The sequence below is a fragment of the Dinoponera quadriceps genome, unplaced genomic scaffold (genome assembly GCF_001313825.1).
Source record: "Dinoponera quadriceps isolate SergipeBrazil2010 unplaced genomic scaffold, ASM131382v1 scaffold424, whole genome shotgun sequence".
Classification (NCBI taxonomy): domain Eukaryota; kingdom Metazoa; phylum Arthropoda; class Insecta; order Hymenoptera; family Formicidae; genus Dinoponera; species Dinoponera quadriceps.
The window spans coordinates 261453-280230 of record NW_014554557.1 but is presented as its reverse complement, the minus strand read 5'-3'; the positions used below and the strand labels follow the sequence as shown (position 1 = coordinate 280230).

The 18778-nt window shown below is 38.8% G+C and overlaps 2 protein-coding genes across 3 annotated transcripts; both read left to right on the top strand.

Moving 5' to 3' along the window:
- The first annotated feature begins 313 nt into the window (after positions 1-313).
- On the top strand, positions 314-6466 carry LOC106752057 (limbic system-associated membrane protein-like). The gene is made up of 10 exons (XM_014633453.1): positions 314-479; positions 1514-1621; positions 2285-2500; positions 2852-2973; positions 3255-3396; positions 3928-4025; positions 4614-4916; positions 5457-5649; positions 6069-6128; positions 6279-6466. Exons 1-10 carry the CDS (start codon positions 440-442, stop codon positions 6419-6421), a joined length of 1425 nt encoding a protein of 474 aa, XP_014488939.1. The 5' UTR covers positions 314-439; the 3' UTR covers positions 6422-6466.
- A 956-nt stretch (positions 6467-7422) lies between these two features.
- Positions 7423-18306, top strand: LOC106752058. 2 transcript variants are annotated; one of them, XM_014633456.1, is made up of 5 exons: positions 7423-8595; positions 9322-9488; positions 14725-14861; positions 15508-15684; positions 17515-18306. In XM_014633456.1, exons 1-5 carry the CDS (start codon positions 8506-8508, stop codon positions 17670-17672), a joined length of 729 nt encoding a protein of 242 aa, XP_014488942.1. In that variant the 5' UTR covers positions 7423-8505; the 3' UTR covers positions 17673-18306. The 2 variants fall into 2 exon arrangements, with proteins under 2 accessions (XP_014488942.1, XP_014488940.1); XM_014633454.1 differs by having other exon boundaries at positions 15508-15698.
- Positions 18307-18778: the final 472 nt, after the last annotated feature.

Below are 18778 nucleotides of genomic sequence, written 5' to 3'. Positions count from 1 at the left end.
TTAACATTTTGTACTTTATATTGATACTTTTATGCAATTACATGCCCTTATTATTGATTTTCTCGCATTATGAATAAAAGGGACATAAATATTTTCATTAATATGTGGGACAAAAGTGAAATATAGCTAGTAATAAGTTATAATTAGACTTTAACTAACCGACTTAGTTTGTACACAGTATGGGAATATCCCTGATTCATACAGTGGACAACTGCAATGGTCATAATTACACGCGATGATACACGTGCGTGTGTGCGTATCTGTGTGCGTTAAGACCCTTATGGGACATATATGACATCTTAAGTCGAGATCAGTGCTTCGTGAAAGACGGAAGGAATCACACGCGAGAAGGAAGACCCGAATATTCTCGGTGTATATATATTTCAAAATAAGATACAGTTCGTGTGTGTTGTTTTAGTGTAAGATATAATTACGAGAGATGATGTCTTACGTTTGGATATTTTACATCTGTATAACAGGTAATACAAAAAAAGACATAGCGTGAACGTTACTATGACATATTTGCTAGCAGAAAGAAATAGCATGATGAGCGCGCCACGTCGTTTTGTAGAAGAAAAATTGACGATACGAGAATTTTTGTGTTTATGTCCGAAGAAAAGTTAAGTCACGTCACACACACACACACACACACACACGCACATACGCGCACACATACACATACACGTACATGCACACAATAATAATAAAATTAGAGCGCGAATTCTTGCGTCTTATGCGAGAACTATTAATATTTTCTCGCCAATGTACACGTTTTAAATGTGCTCTTCTGGCATTCGAATTTTTAGTCAAATTCGCAATAAAAAAAAAGATTGCGTATGTTAAATATTTATGAAGAGGTCTTTTTCTCCTATCTTTCTCTTTTCGATTACAAATTCCGTTACGCGCGTAACAAAAAGGACAATTGATTTGATTCATTTTCACGTTATTGCTTCCTCATTTTAGATTATTGTCATGACAACAAGAAACATTCAGGCAACCTAGTTTCGTGCAATCGGAGCGTTACGATAATCGAGCTAAAATACCCTTTTACACTGCAGTATAATTACATTTCCGTATGTGAATCGATTTCTTTAAGAAAGAAAACCGCGGCCGAGAGGAAGTATAAAATTATGTTTTAAAACGGTCGCCCATGCACGCAACTTCGGCAATCGATTCTCTTATCCTAGCTCTCGTAATAGTGCGTGAGCGAAAACATAATCGCACTGTAGTTTCGTTTTCGCACGCCATGCGAAGGTTGTCATGTGTGTTATGCACACCAGTAAATAGTAATCGATCTTAAAAGGGGAGAAAAAAAGAGGCAATCTCGACTCGTGCACGTTCGAAGCTGTGTAAAAAGAAATTTTACCAAGTCATACATGCGTACGGAATAACGCAGGTTTGTTTCGATCGAATTGAAAGCAAAACCAGAACGAAAAGAAATAAAGGGGAATTTTCTGCAATGCGAATCAACACCACAATTCACTTACGTCGTCGTAATCGTTGCATGTTACAGGCATTTACGCTGGTATACGCACAAACCGCGCATTTGGAAGCCATCCAGCGACGATAAAAGTCTCTGAGAACGACACTGTTTTACTACCTTGTTACGTGGAAGATCAGGGTATGATATCGTCAATTCAATCGATTATGCGCTTCTTCCGCTCCCCGCTCGGTCACTGATGATCCCATTCATTCGTTTCACTTGCATTCATAATTCGCGTTTCGTCAACTTCTTTATGCGCGCAAACGCACACACGACAGCCTGAAAATATTACCGTTTATAAAACCGACAATTTACGGGCAATCAATCTCGTACGCTCGAGCAATAACGATGCAATGAGGATGCCTTTCGAAACATCATTATTTCTACCTATACGAGCGTGTAAAATTAAGATAAAGTAACGCGAAGAAACCTTTCTGTACTAAATTGCCGGCACACTTTATTTCACACCTAAAGCGGCGCTACAAACAGCTACTTCGTTGTGTGTTACTTGCTTGCGGAGTTTCGTTTTGTCAAAACAAGCGCTCTCGTTTAAACGAGTTTAACGAGTTTAACTCGATCATTTATGCGCAAATATCCGCAAGTATGTTTTTTCGTCAATCCATCCGTGCATGAGAAGCCCGAGAAAGAAAGGGATCTTTCGTAAGAATCTCAGTACCTATTCACCTACGGTGACCCTCGTTAGCAGTTGCACGAGTGTAAATGCTGAGTTCCGGATGTTGGTGAATGGTGAAGTGTGTTGAAGCGCACGGAAAAGGTTGTTATTCCTTGCTTGTGCTGTAGGCGTGCAAACTAGGGTGAGATGGTGGCGAGAAGAGATTCTTCTGGCTGACAGCTTTGAACAAGACAAAACATCGTCCGAAAGATACACCGTATATAGGAATGGCAGTCTACAGATCCTTCATATACAGCTGGAGGATAGGGGGGAGTATGTGTGTCAAGCGATCCGACCTGCTCCTTGGGGATATGTTACGCAAGTACGCGAGATCGAAGTGATGTGTGAGTACGATGTAAACCCCTATTATACAGCATCCCTCAACGGGGGAATTCACTGCATGCAATATCAAATAGAATCACAGCGTAGGAAAGGAGGAAAAGACTTCCGCAACATCGTAAGCGAATCTAATCGCATGTCTCTATGCACTTTTTATTCGCGCGTCCTCTTCCAACGTATCTTGTGTTAAAATCACTGTTTCCTACTTGACTCTTTTTCTCGAACGGCAATTTATTTACAGGAGTAAGTTGACTGAATTTTGCACGATCCTTCTTACGTAATTGCAGATAATTTCAAGTCGGCTCGTGATGTAAAATATCACAAATTTATTTGCCTGTTTCATGCTGTGAGTTTAGATCCACCGAGTATCAAGACGGTGCCTGCATCCGGTGAGTTGGAAGTCAATCTCGGGGAGGAGGTAGATATGCGGTGCGAAGCAAGGGGTGTGCCGTTCCCCAACATAAGTTGGAGGACGAAGGTAATCAATACTCACGATATTGTTTATGTCAATGATATTAGATAATTTGTGCGGGAGTATCCGTTACAGAAATTTAATACTGGTAAATTCCTCAGACAGCATAATGACACATCCTTAGGAAATCCTCGGGACATCTAGGACGTACTTTACGGTATATCCTCTGTGGATATCCAAATTTCATTCAAAATATACATAACAATCAATGGCGTTGCCATACAACTCTCATAATGACTATCTACTGGAATCGGGCACGTGTGAAGTGAAATATGTCTTCTTTACAGAACGAAGAAATCCCATTATTGGACGACAGATCGCAATTGAAATTTCACGCCGACAATCGGAATTTTTCCGGCAGGTATACATGCGTTGCCAATAATGGAGTCGGCGATCCAGCAGTGGCGCACATAGATTTACGTATTAAATGTGAGTTAGATGCCAGAACACACGTATATGCGCTCACGCACGCACGTAAGCACGTACATATATGCGCACGTAGCGACACATACGTATATTATTTTATTCATCATGAATGTGTGTGCAGTGTTATTTCCGCTATAATTTCTCTTATCGCGTAAATATCCGCGCGTGCTCATTTATTACAATCGCTATGAATAGGAATTTTTACAAATTGTATCGACTTGCACTTACGATTAATCAATCTCAATGCTTCTGCCCTTACAAGAAATTAATATGAGAATGACTAAGAAACTCACAATTAAATTAAATAATGGCAGTGTTTCAGTAATTTTTTGGCTAATATTTAGTCATCGATTAATATATTTCAAATTATAGACATAAGATTGTATGTGTTCTTTGATTGATATTAATTACGTCAGCTACAGGATAACGAGTAAAAGCGGAGGTTTTTACTATATCAAAATAATATGTTACCATCATCATGTGTATTTCGACCTGTAACATAGCAAAACTTGAAATTTTCAAATCGTACAACAGATAAGCCGGAAATCTACGTGAGGAAACCGTGGGTGCACACATATCCGGGAATACGAGTGAAGCTGGACTGCACGGTGACAGCTTGGCCCGAAGCGGAAGTGAGTGCCTTCCCGCAAAATCGACAACGACATATAATTGACGGCGTATCATTAATTAACATTTCGAACAATAATTAACCGATTAAAGCTCATGACTGTAGCCGTAAGATGAGCAAAAAGAAAAAAAGACATTAATTGTAAATAGGAGCTTAAACAAACTTTCAGACGTCTGAAAGACATCTTATAGTCTCGATTTTAAACGTTATGTTATTTAGGAAGACAGTGGCAGCGAAAACTTCTGCTATACATATGCGGTTGCAAGCGCGTTTTCGTTAGCTTTGCCGATTTTAAGACGGCGATCCTTCTAGTCCCAACAAAAGTGCTTCCTCCTCCATTCTTTTTCTTTAAAAAGATAGATGTCAAAATGAAACGAAGAGATATATTTCTGTAAGATTAAGTAACCGGCTCGTCTATCCCTTGCGAAGCCGATGAGAGATTGATCATTTCTACGACATCTGACAGTCTCTCTCCTTCCTCTCTCTCTCTCTCTCTGCCTCTCTCTCTCTCTCTCTCTCTCTCTCACTCAAATAATCAGGACTTCTACCAGCCTAACCATCGCTTTCAACGTTAAGCATGATCTCTTTTCAGGTTGAATGGTACTTTAAAAATGAAACGTTGAAGGACTCCCCACAAGTAATGGAGCTTAATATCGGAAACGACCACAGTCTTATAATAAAAAACGTGAAGACGACCGATTACGGTTCCTATTTCTGCAGAGCATCGAATATTTTAGGAACTACCGAAAAGACCGTCGAACTAACAGCGATCGCAAATCCGGCAGTTTTCAAAAAGGAATCACGTAGCACATCGAATACGTCTTACAATTTCATCTGGGAAGTTGACAGTTATAGTCCCATTATCGAATACCAATTTTGGTTTCGTAAATACAAGGTGAGACCTTATAGAAACGTATTCGAGAGGTACAGAGATCGATAAAAACGCAGTTTTGTGGACTCTTGGCAAGAAATCAATAAGATTAACGTGTAATAAGTCCGTATTTCCCAACTCGCAAAAATGGGGAATAGAGTCCGGATCTTGCGGATTCGTGCGTCACTCACATTACGATTTTGATGGCGGCTGCCGTGCGTGCAAAAATAGTAAAAGATGTAAAGTTTCAGTGAAAGGCAATATCTCGCTAACGTTAATAACAATCGTCCATTCTGCGACAATAATAATTGAGACCCGTAATTTCTATTTTCGATCAACAGCGGTGTTGGTAATAAAGAAAAATAAATAGGTAATAACAGAACGAGAACGTGCAGAAAGAATATAGGAAAAAAAAAGTCTAAGTTCCACGTTATAATATTTAATAGGTATTCACATTATCCTCGGTTATTACGCCCGTTTTGTTTTTCTAAAGGCTTGTTCGCAGACGAACATTATGCATAATTTTACCTATACGTTTATAATGTATCCAACTTTACGTTACAGAGGGATGTCGGTGGTAAATGGCATAAACTGTTTATACCCGATGGCACTGACGCCGTTAGCCCGGTGCATACCCGCTCTTTCAATTTAACGGGCTTAAACGCGGCGACACATTACGAAGCTGTCGTTTTGTCCAGAAATCGTTACGGATGGAGCCATCCCTCGGAGATACTACACTTTCACACTGAAGGAGCCTGTAAGTAATAGAGATAAGTCGCTCCCCCCCTCTCTCTCCTCATCCTCCCATTCACCCTATCTCCCGCCTGGCACTTCCTCTCCTCTTCTCCCTTTTTCTCTCTTTTTTTCTCGCGCGCATCGCTCTTTCTTTCTCCCTTTCTCAACATTTATATTTATCTTCCTTTTTATATTTATTCCCTTCAGTTTATTTATTTATCTTAATACCTTTCCTGATGTGATCTATGTTCTTAAGGAGTGGGCCTAGGTAGAATGTTAATAAACTCTTTCATCTATCTGTCCTTTTCTGTCTCACCCCTCTTTTGTGTGCGCACACGTTTGAACGATCGGTCGGTTTTATATAAAATAAAACGCATTCTACAAAAGATATTTTAAATTGTACCTAATATATGTAATTGTGCCATATTTTGCGTATTGCAGCCGTTGGCTATAGCGAAAATCTCGAAATAGATGACAGTCAGAAACAGAACCGAGTGCCAGGTAAATATATAACTTGATTTTCATGGCAGTTTTTAGCAAAGTTCTTGTCGATTGTAGTCCGAATTAGTTTGTATATTATTATAAGACTTTATAATGTGACACGAACAAGAAGGAAAAATAATATTTTACAGTCTCTATCTCTTTTTTTAGTCGTGAAATTGATGCCCATGTCGCAACATTATCCTTTGGCAGCCGACACAAATGGATCGTGTAATCAGACGAAGATGTTATCGTTAATTTTAAGCATACTGTGCATTATATATCTCGATTATAATGTTCGACAACAAATTTAAGTGATGTATACAAAATGAATAAAAATATAAAATGGATTATTGTAATTTATGTGTATATATGAAACAGGTATTAACAATTAATATAAAGGATATCCCAAAATTTCCTCGCGCGGAGGAAAATTTTTCATATTAGAAAACAAAACTTTTTCCTTACCAAAAATATCGGGAAAGATCATTATTATTTAGTAGTGACTTGTGACTGTTAAAAACGATTTCTATGAGAGAAATATAAAGATACGTAAAAAAAAATTAATTGCAGATGCGTTAATATCATATCAACAGCGTGCAAAGATTAATATAATTAATTGATTCTTCTCGTTATTCTATGTGTAAAAATGTCAAAGTGAAATTATAGAAAAGTGAATACTTTATCAGACATATTTCATGCTGAAAATTATCAGGATAAAATATAAAATATTTCGTGAAATATTCACTTACTAATTATCTTACTTCAATGCCTTTATATAGAGAGAATGACCTGGAGCTCAACGTATATTAAAAAAGAAAAAAAGAAAACTACGCGATTCTATTGAAAAGATTCAAAGTTGATCTTGAAATAACTTTAGAAAACATTCGTCGTAATAATATTATCATCTTATGCCGCACTTTGAGACCTTTTATCTATCGTCGGAAACATAATTTTTCGAATGATATAATAATGCATCTTTTCCGAGATAATAGCCCGTAACACTTTCTTTGATCTGTCCAGCATAAGGAAATACCCCGGATATCGTGGGTTAATGTGAAAAATAAAGACGATAACGAAAAGCGGTGTAAGATATGTTAGAAAAATTGTATTGGGAGAGGGAGAGGAGGGGGAGCAACGTTAGCGAATGAAAAGGTAGATCATATTTATTTATGCAGGGTTGCGAAGTGCCGACAGATTTCCAAGCCAGTCGCAGTAGTAGAACCTGTACGGAGTTAGGCATGCGCGCCGGCAGGGTGGCGCGAGGCAGTGAAAGAGCTCGAGAGCAAAATCTACGTTTCAGTCGGTCGCGTGTGTTGCTACGCCACATACCGCTTGTTGCAGCTCGGCTCGGTTCGCTTAGTGCTCGATCAACGATGCACCGTGGAGGTGGCTCGAGTGACAGGAAGACAGAAATAAGCGAGAGCCGCGTATGATACGTAACTGAAATCACCTGCGGTGTAAATCATCCCTCGTAATCGCTCCAAGAGCCCGACGACGCTACAAGAACCGAAGCCTTGCGCGACACTGTCATTCTTGAGTCGCCGTGCTTGGCGCTTTAAAGTCCTCTCCTCAAGTCCTGTGAGATTTTCGCCCTCTTGTCTGTTGACGTCGGCGGATCTCACGAACGTGTGCCGAATACGCGGAGAAATTCTTCTCGGGCCGAAAAATTCCAAAGATTGACTCGTAGGAGATCCTTGTTAAATGACGAGACACGCGATAGCCGTTCGCGCGCGTAACCTGACTCGCGCGATAAAATTGCGATATATATTTAGCATACGTGATATTCGTCATCCCGCGGAAAAATCTCTCCCGTGCTGAATGCGGTGGAGGAAATCTGCGTTCGCCCATTATTTTCCAAAATTCTTCAACCGAACGATGCGCGTGATCGCAATTACGATCTCGTAACTTTGCTACTTTAATTTTGGTTGTAGCGAAATTCAAATCTTACGGGGGGATATGCTCCTCGTTATGCAACAGTGCGTTTTATTAGAATATGCCGCGTGAGTCTTTAAAAAGCACACACGGGAGGGAAAGGTCAAGCATGTTGCGGCGGCTATGTCGCTCCGAGAGATGACTATACTGTTGCCAAGTTGAGAGAACGATAAGTCTATTATCAGCCAGCTTTAAGTGAGCCGAGATTGATCCATGCAAAAATAATCGCGCGACAAAAAAGGAGAAAAAAATAGAAGGAAAAGAGGATCACATGGCGGGAATACGCGCGAAGTGTACTTCACGACGGCGATTATCGATGCGCGGTACGCGATCGCGAAAACCGTGCATTCGGGGGTAACTTCCTGTGTATTTTGCGCGATCGCGTACTCCGGAAATGTTCGTAGAACTTATTGTTGTGCCGAGTGACGCAAATTGGCGAACAAATTGTTCGTAACTAGATCAGATGATGACGGATTCGCCGACACCTTCGACTAGCAAACATCACGACGATAAATGCGACAAGCCCGAGAAACCCGATAAGACAGTGTCACTGGTAAATGAATTATAACGTTAATGTACGAATTGTACATCAGAGACGCAAAGCTACCTGGTTGATAAAAATTTTACCAGCATTTATACATTAGTCGTAACCATTTCTCATATCATTGCGCCATCGAGATCTTCAATACGATATGCTATGTTTTTACTATTTTCAACCGTTTCACCGGATAGGAAGGGGAGATTTTGTTTTGTTTTGTGGGATGCGCTTGTGGGATGCATATATAAAATGATCTTGTTCAGAAATTGTTACTTCCGGTTAATTATTAATCAAGAATAATATACGCAACAAGATTTTGTATAAATAATTACAGTTATAGTTAAAATGGTTATTGAAGCGTTAGTTTTTAATTTTCATGCCTTGCTGTCTGCGGATTAGGCCTGGTATTAATTGTCCGTGATATTATCGATTTTAATATATTGTCAGTGACACAACCATTATGTATCGCTGGAATCATTTAACAATGCTTTTTGAAATGTCGAATGAATGTTGAGTTTTGCGATACATCGCAAATATATCAATATTCGCCATTTGATGAGTAAATACGAAGAAAATTGCTCGAACGAGAGGCGAAATATGATAATAGAGAATAACGAAAACAATACACACACACACACACACACACATGTATTTTGCGTTGAAGCGCATCCAGAATTTCTGCTATTCTTGCGGATAAACGAAATGATGCCGATTATAGAATTTTACATTTTTGTATTTTAGCAAATTCAAGACATAAACAGCCAGGTAGCACAGTTTCGAGATTTGCTCATTAATATCGGACAACCGCGCGACAGTCCAGAGTTACGCGAAAAAATACGAAAAATGCGTCGTAACTGTGTGGAGGCTTGCAAACACATCTCTCAACTGGTACTGCCACATGTACGAAGGTGAGTCATAGTCAATTTAAAAGTGAATCTTAAGTTCTGAAATTCACGCGAAAGCTTCAGGATGCGTAACAAGTCGAAATTTCAGTGCGCAATTGTAATAACCAAACCTTAAATAACCGTAATTTCTTCCGTCAAGCATATCTTAGTGCTATGTAAAACGTACACTTGAGTGCACGTTATAATTAATACTATAACGTGTTGGTATTAAACGAGCTATTCTGCTGGTTTCGTTCTAAACGACTCATATTTGATCAGGACATTGCCTTAGTCTCGAATAAATGCAATCAATGTACAATCGAATGTGCTTAAATTTAAGCGGTTACATTCGTCGTCCCAAAATATTAAAATCCCGAAATCTCGAAGGCATAAAGCAATGTTCCGGAAAGTCATAATCACGAAATTCGAATACCAAATCAATTTCCCGAAAAACAATTTTTCCGAAATATTCCCGAATGGGTATACAATGTCCCGAAATTCTATAAACCCGAAATTATCATATAATAAAATAATTTCCCGAAGAACAATTTTTCCGAAATACGGGAAGCAGTATGCAACGTCCCGAAAAACTATAGGAATTACACTTCGGAATTATAGTTTTTTTTTTGAATTTTCAGGAAAATTGTTTTTCATGAAATTGCGTCGATATTCAAATTTCAGGATTATGATTTTTCGGAGCCTTGCTCTGTGTTTCGAATTTCGAGTACTATTTGGTTGTAACGAGTGTCACCCTAATTAGTCCGACCGATAGACCGTGTTCATCTGTCCCGTGTTCGACGAGCGCTACTGCGTTCTAAATTAACGTATTCGGTCATACTCAGTTCTTTCTCTCGAGGATGTTCGAGATTGTGTCTTTTTAAATGCCGAGGCAACTCTGGCAATTTTCTATAGTGATAACGAGGACATTCCCGTTGACCTACGTGCGACTACGAGACTCGATGAGAGCGACATTTCTTTGCGCCAACGAATAAAAAGAGCGCGAATATAAACCGCGGAATTAACGAGAAAAGAGTACCACACGTCGTCGTATGTAGGACAAGGTTTCGCTATCTTAAACTCCGAATTCAAGTTAGTTTTCAACGACGAGAAAGAGAGGTGAAGGGGAGGGAGGGAGACTGATCCGATTTCTTACATCGCTTCCGCCTCCTCCACACGTTTCGCACAATGCAGGTCAAACGAACAACCGCGCTTGAAGAACCATGGTCGTGGGAAAAGCATCACATGCCGTTGCACCAAGTATTTCCATTAACTTTCATTCCGTAAGTTTACAGCGTGTCGCACAGCGCCGCATCCTTTATCGCTGATTTTTACGCAGAATTTCCGTTCAGAATTTTTCATTAATCTCTTAATCATCTCTTTCGACAGCTCTCGCTGCCTTGCTGAAACGAAAATAAAATAAAATGTTATATTCCCGACGACGGTTTGACTAAGAAATATAAAAAAATCGTATGTAATTGAATTATATATATTAATATTTTCAGTCAAGTCAACATTAATGGTCAATATTAGGCAGCATCTTTATCATATAAAGTCGCGCTTGCATATCGTGCATTAATTTTGCCATTTCTTGTTATCCACTTGTCTCAATTTCACAACACTAGCAGCATTACACATGACATAATCACCAAAAAAGACACATAACAAAATTGCCGCCATTCACTTCACTTCACGCGTATGCGAAGATTTGCGTACAGAAAAATATGTCATGTCGCGTACGTCACCTTGAGACTTCATTCAAGCTGTGATAACGGAAAGTTTCGCGAAAGCTGAAGCTTACAACATCGATGTTGTATTAATGGGGGGGGAGGATTGTGTTTCTCTCTCTCTTTGTTTGTTTCCGCGTATTATTTGCGCACGACTTTAACTTGCTCTTTGTGGTAAGAATATGGAATTTGCAAAGTAAAAGTTTACGACAAGTTGCGTGATATATCTCTCTCGGTAAGTGAGAGAAAACTAAACCGTTCGCGATTTCGGATCGTTTCATATGATATATATTCTCGAAACTGAACGCGACCGAGTAACGTTGAATAACAAATAGCCGAGGTAAAAGTAACGATCAGAGACGCGATAATGTTGAAAGCTCCGCATAAAAAAGAATACACGAAATAATGAAAATGACATGAAAAATATGAGTTTCAAATAAAATAACAAGAGGGTCGTTCCCATTCCGGGAGGTCGAGAAGGAATAGTCGAGCGCATAACGTTTCGTCGATGTTTGCGTATGCATGTTCTATTCTTGCGGAATAATCCCTCATCAATATTTTAATTACCATGGAGTTTCTCGCTTCTGCACCGTGCAATATTCAACATGCGTATTTTAACGTGCACGAATTGCAAGTCCGTGCAGTCGCTTTAAAACCGATTACGTAGGAGTTTCTCATAATCGCAGATTAACGTAGGCGAGCTCGGTAGGCGGCTATTGTTGATTTCTAAAAAAAGGCGCGCAAATAAAACACCGACATCGGTATATACTTTGCATAATCAATGCAGCAGCTACGTGTTCCGTCGCATGGTATGATGCACGAAGTGTTCGCACGATATATGCACGAGAACATGAATCGAGCGATCATGTGTATACAGCATGATTGAACGTACACGTAAGAATGGCCGATCGAATGAATTTTACGAAAATCATTATATAAATGCACGTACTTTCGGTATGTATCGGATCATTAAATATGAAATGTCCGATTTCGAATCGAAAGTTTGGTTCATTGTATCTCAAACAAGAAACGATATAATTAATCAAGATATGCTAAACTGTCGATACAATTTTGCCATCTTAACGGTGGTTTGTTTATGCCGGCAGCGAAGAAGCCTGAAGAGCGAGTCGCAATGAAATTCGCGAAAGACGTTTTCCACGAGCTTGAGAATTGAATATTTTCCTTGCAAGAAGTGATCCAATGCCTGGGAGAAGTGGTAATCAGTTGGTGCAAAGTCTGGTGAATACGGTGGGTGACAGAGAGTCAGTTTTCAAGTCCACCTCCTGTAGTTTGAGCAGCGTTGTTTGTGCGACATGTGGCTGAGCGTTGTCTTGCGCAAGAGGATTGTTTCTGTTGACCAATCTCGGTTGCTTGATCGCAAGCTCCCTCATCATTTCGTTCAATTTGTTGCGGCAGATCGATTTACCAGGTTTCATAAAACTGTAATGGATAATACCAGCGCTGGACCAGCAAACAGACATCATTAGCTTTTCTTTGATGAATATTCCACTTAGGACTGTGTGTTTCGGCATTTCATCTTTACCCGCGCAAACATTGCGCCGAACGCTTATAATTATCGAATAGAATCCACTTGTCATTATGTAATTTCACACATAATAATACGATGTAGAAATGCTCGCCTTTATGCCACAAAAATGTGCGTTTGGAAGAACGATGATGTACCTTCACAATAAAGAAAAACGAAGAACTGTCGAAATGAAATGACAGAGATATCGACTCTCAATCTTAATGCTTAAGGAAATCGGATATTTCATGCTTAATAACCTATATAATAAAACAGACAGATAGACGGAGAGCGAAATGAAACGAAGTAAAATAAAATAATTATTCGTAACAATTTATAGGCGAAAATGACGAAATAATTGGAAATAATTTATAACAAGTCCAATAATACATTCATTTACGAATAATCGAACTTCTGCATTGCATCGCCGCAATAAGTTAACGTAATCGAAAGAAAAGCTGTCGTATAGTTGTAATCATATTACTCTCGTACTCGTATTACTCCAAGTTTACTACAACGAAATAGCGTACGGCACTAAAGGAGATGAAGGCCACAGTGATCGTCGTCTAATAATAACTATGGCGATTCAACTTGAAAGAAATAAGACGATATATTTTCAATCAGAATAACAGCGATAACTGTTCGACGCCACACTAATTAAATATTGCTGATTGAAAATTCCCTTACACATGGTTTTACATTCTAGTTATCGTCTAATTTCGCAAATAATTATTTCCATGCTTAGATGCGTATTCCGGATATGCAAACGATTACAGCTTTAACGCTAGAATATTGACGCACATCTCCGAGCATAGATTTTTACGAATCCTTCTCTTTTTCTTCTTTTTCTATTTCTTACTTCACCTAAATAATTATTTCGTTTTAAATACAATATTTTAAATAAAAGGTGTGCAAATTAATTCGATACTTCTTTTCACAAAATTCAAAATGTATTTATAACAAATTAAATACAAGCTTAATGTTCGAAATAATCTCCACACAGAGAAAAGATTTCTTTGGATTTAACCAATTTTATTGCATCCAAGCAAATCTGATCATTGGGATGCTCCAAAGAAACTAATATGAATAACTACGATTGTTAGACTTTTCAAAGGATACATATCTTCCGATGTGTGGTTTCCGAGCTGGCGCCGCATCTTTCGAGGACGAAACTGTTTCAGATCGATCCTGAAGAAGTGAACTGAAATGTTCACGAAACGTCGGATACAAATCCTCGAAAGACGCCAACTCGGAAGCCAGATCGGATGTTTATCCACATCGCGAAAGCTTATGATTTTAAATGCACATCTTAAATAAAAAATTTGAAGCGAAAGGCATATTTTCTTCGACTTCAATGATACTTTATTATTTCATTCAACCAATACCATTATTTCATAGAAAATGTCTGAGAAAAAAGTATTTCTTGCACAAGTCCTTCCAATCTCGTAAAGTCGGTTCCCTGGATACCGATACACGATGCCGTCTTAATTTAAGCAGTTTCCTGACCGCCGGTAACCGCGAAATCTATTTGAGACATTTCGTACATGTTTTTCGATCTCGAAGCGGCGAGATAGTCTATCGTCCTATCATCCAACCTAGTACCACACCTTATGCTTAACTACGTTGATCAGACGGGTAAGCCAGTCAGTCCAACAGCACGATATCCTTAATAAGGAGGTTCGTTCAATAAACACTATATTTGCACGTCAAAGAGTACGGCATCCATAAAACCGGCTGGTATTACACCGAATGGAGAAGAAACACCGGAAAAAAAGTTGAGATACAACGTACATGAGTATTTTGCCGTTTTCATATAAAGAAAATAATATATTATTCCCCGCGAAACGGACGGCCGCGAGCCCGTTGCTTCGCGCGTGCTCAATCGTGTATCTCGATAAGGCGAATAGAAACAGAATTATAATTATATATTTTATAATTATAATTGTATTACGATTCCGGTCGAGCTAATTTTAAACAGATGAAGATCTTTTGATAATATATCTCGTTACAGCGCTATGGACATTGGAATACCGGTGGATAGCCCGAATTTGGTACTGTTGTTTTACGTGGCGCAACTCTTCTTACGCGAACTGCACAAGAGTAAAAATCTCATACGTATCGTACCCATGGACATGTCCGGATATTATGGTAAGTTATGCATATTAAAGTTACTATTTTGTAACAAAGTTATTATAATCAGCTCTAAAGCATTCGAAGAATTCATAAATAAAGGAAAAGAGCAAGAATAAGGGTGTTTTGCCTGGCTTTCTCTTTCTAACAAATTTTTCCGGTAAATCGTTATAATCTAACCGGTAAACCGATCAGATGATAGTATAGTCGTAAGCGATTTTAATCTGAAGCAAATAAGTCGATGAATAATTGCGTTAACTAAATACGATTTCATTTAGAGCCCCGGCATAAAGATTGTCAGTACTATTTCCGACAGAGTCGTAAACGTAAGTCGTAGTCGGGAGTCAAGGCGTAAGGAATGAATATGTCGCTCGCATCGCCTGTGAGATGTGACGGACGTTTACGTCAATCTTTGCTCCGACAATCTTCGTGCGGAGATTCTTATAAGTAAAAAATTCGTTATCAAATTTAAAACTCACGCGAAAGATCGAAGGAGGAACAGAAAAAAAGTTGAATGCAACGTTGTGTCATAACTGTCACTATAGTTTCTCGTCTTTCGGCTTGTGAAATACTTGCCAGTGCTGGACCGAGAATGATGATAAAACATAGCAGTGAATATAGTCTAGCAAGTCTAACCACGCACAGCCACCTTATCGCGTTACAGAGAGCCGCGCTGGTCCTTCATATATCGGCAACGTGGTTTCGCAAATCCTCCTGTGCAAACAGATCAGGCCGGACTTCAATGAAGAGGAACTCTGTAGCATTCGTAAAGACTCGGAAGAGATCAGTCAACTGATAGCGGAGCTGCAAGAATTCATGCCCCAATCCGAGGCTGACACGGGTACAATTCCGCTGGTATATTTGTTCTTATTACGCCCGAGTATTTTGCTTATTCAATGAAGATTTCCCGCTGCTGCGTGCACAACTTTCCTCGCGAATGTATCAATCACAATTTTTAAAGGGATATTTGTTAACACAACAAAGGACAATTTACAATATTTCCATTTATAAAAATCTTTCCTTTTCTCTCCCTGATACTTACCCTAGAATTGTATGCATGAAAGTAAAAAATTCTCTTCCCTCGCTGGTCTGGAGCGGGGGTAATGATAATGGAATAAATAGAACGGAAAGCCTCTCTAAAGTATAGAAACGGGGCGGATAATACTGGATTAGGCTCGATCGATATAATATGCATGATGAAAAAGTACATTGTAGGCTTCTTCCTTACGAATATATCATTAATGTATATCTCCGCACAAACGTTATGGTGAGCGCCACGCGATGGCGGACGCGCGAAACATTAGTTGACCTTAGATCCTAATAATGGGGTCATGGGCAATTCGGTTTTGCAAAATTTATTCATCCGATCCGCATTTCTACGGATCCGTGAAAAAAACATGCCGAGCGAAAGTGGCAAATGTCAGAGGACAAAGAGAGAGAGGGAGAGAGAGAGTGAGAGACGTTCGTGATACAATCCACGGTTTATTTCCACGGTCTGCATTTTAATTATATATTTGACTATAATTGAAAATAATAAATCGTATATTTTACAGTAAAAAGTCACCGTTTCATCCGAGAGATTTTATTTCACACGAGAAATTTTCTTTCAGAAAGTGTCGTAATTAAATGTAGACGAAGTTATTTCTCTTGGCTTCAGCCGAGCAATGTTTTCCACTTGACACTAAATATTAATCGATATTAACACGCGCACGGCAGGGGTCCATTTTTAAATGTACTCGCAGTTAAATTAGTAATTAGCAGTCAGTATGGTTAACACGTTTGGGAGCAAGGTCGGTGGCGTCATCCAGCTTTCGACGCATGACACACGGCGCAAGGCGACGTCAAATGGTGCAACGAGTCCGTGCGGACACGGCTTGATTATCGAGAGGAAAAGCGGCGCGTTTGACACGAAACGGGTGACACGGGTCAAGGTCGAGTCGCAAAATTCGTTTTTGCTCGATGTTCGCGAGGAAACGAGAAAGAAATGGGCACGATAAAAAGACGTGGAATTGCGCGTTCCATCTTAACGAAAGCGAAGCTATTGTGCGCGGCCGGCACAATTAGCAGGTTCGCAAATCCCCCCGGCTATTCTGAAGGCTAAATACAATCACACACCGCACATACCTATTTATCTAACTCGCGAAATATTTTATATTTACCGTTTAGATTTAATGCGCACATCGACGTCTTTCCAGAGCTACGTTCAGATCTCACGGGAATATCCCTTCCCGCCCAGAATTTCATATTCCTAACGCGGCCCACATTATCCGGGAAGATCCCGGTGGCACTGCAATTTACAGCGATCGTCACATTGAAGGAATAAAGTTCTCCTTTCAACATGATCTGGAGAAGAGGAAAACCGATACGCAGCTCTTTTCTCTTTCATCCCTTGCATCTCATTCTCATAAGACTCGAAACATATTGCTCGCCTGCTTTCATATATAACAAAACAAAAAACAAAATGGAAATTTACGTGCATACTTTTTATGTTATTTTTCAAATTCGCTTATATAAGTTATCACAATCTTTTCTTTAAGCTGCATAATATTGTGGTTCAGTATAAATGATTCTTGTTGATTTTGCTTTTCTTTAGCACAGTGATACGTATATAATACGCAATAAAGTAATGATTGAAGTCGTATACAATTTTTTGTCTTATTATTCTCCTCAGAAAAACCCATGGCCCTTCACGATTCAGGGAATAAAATCAATCGGAATAACGGGACACGGAGGATGCACCGATGGAGCAGCAACAGGGAACAACAATCGTCCTATTTCCGCAATGGTTTTAGGTTTCTATGCTGTGCCGCGAGCACGAATTACGTTTAACGTATGATCCATTTTACTTTATCCTTAAAGGTAATATTTTTATTTAAGTATGAATAATGATAGTGATTAACATAATAATTGATTAACGATATTTCGGCTTAGACATTTATCAAACAGAATGGTTGTTAAGAAAAAATTAATTTGATTCATGAAATATCCTAAGAAAGACATGTCATTTGCGAGAATTTGATGCTATCGAAAGAATTCCAAGATACTTTTCTTCTGGAAGTATTTTAATAATGCGAATAGTGCATTCATAACCCAGAGAGCGTAATGTCTAAAATAGAGATATGAGACATCTTAAAGACGTCTTTAAGGCGTCGGAATATAAGACGTTTTAAAGATATTATATGTCTTTAAGACATCTTATGTCTCGATTTTAGACATTGTATTGCATGGGATTATACAAAGGCTCGTATTCTAAACTCCCTTTTATTGACAAAAGTGTTTCTAAAAATAGTTAGAAACCATCTGATTGGCTAAGATGTCACAATTAAGATACTTATCGATAAAAAAAGAGCTTAGAATGTGGGCCAAAGTCTTGAATAAATAATCATTTGCTAAGAGATATTTACAACATCGAGAGTATAATCTTTATATATTATAGGAATGAAGAGAGAGAGGGAGAGAGAGAGAGAGAAATCGTATGAATATTGATGTAGAAATATTTTCTTTGTAAATTTTTTGTTTGTAACATGAGAATTCGTAACAAAATATTTTTAATAACATTTCACAAAACTAGACATTGCAATCCACGACATTTCAACAGAGATGTTTCTTTAGTTAAAGAAATTACTAGAAATAGTTTTCTCCTACCACTGTACAATGAGGTGCGTTAACGGAGTTTTTTCAATGTAGAATGACGTAGACATACGCATTTTTAATAGCGCATTTTTAAGCGACACGCATCCTCTCTCAGGGAGACCGTATCTATATAAACCGAGCATATCTTTAAGTTTCGTGATGACTACAGATCACAATGTATTTTGACGTTTGCACGTATTTTATATTATTATATTAAAAGACACGGGCACAATCAACGTTTTACACCAAATATTCGTGCAAATAGTACAAAAGCGGTGAGACCGGTTGTTTTGTACAATTGA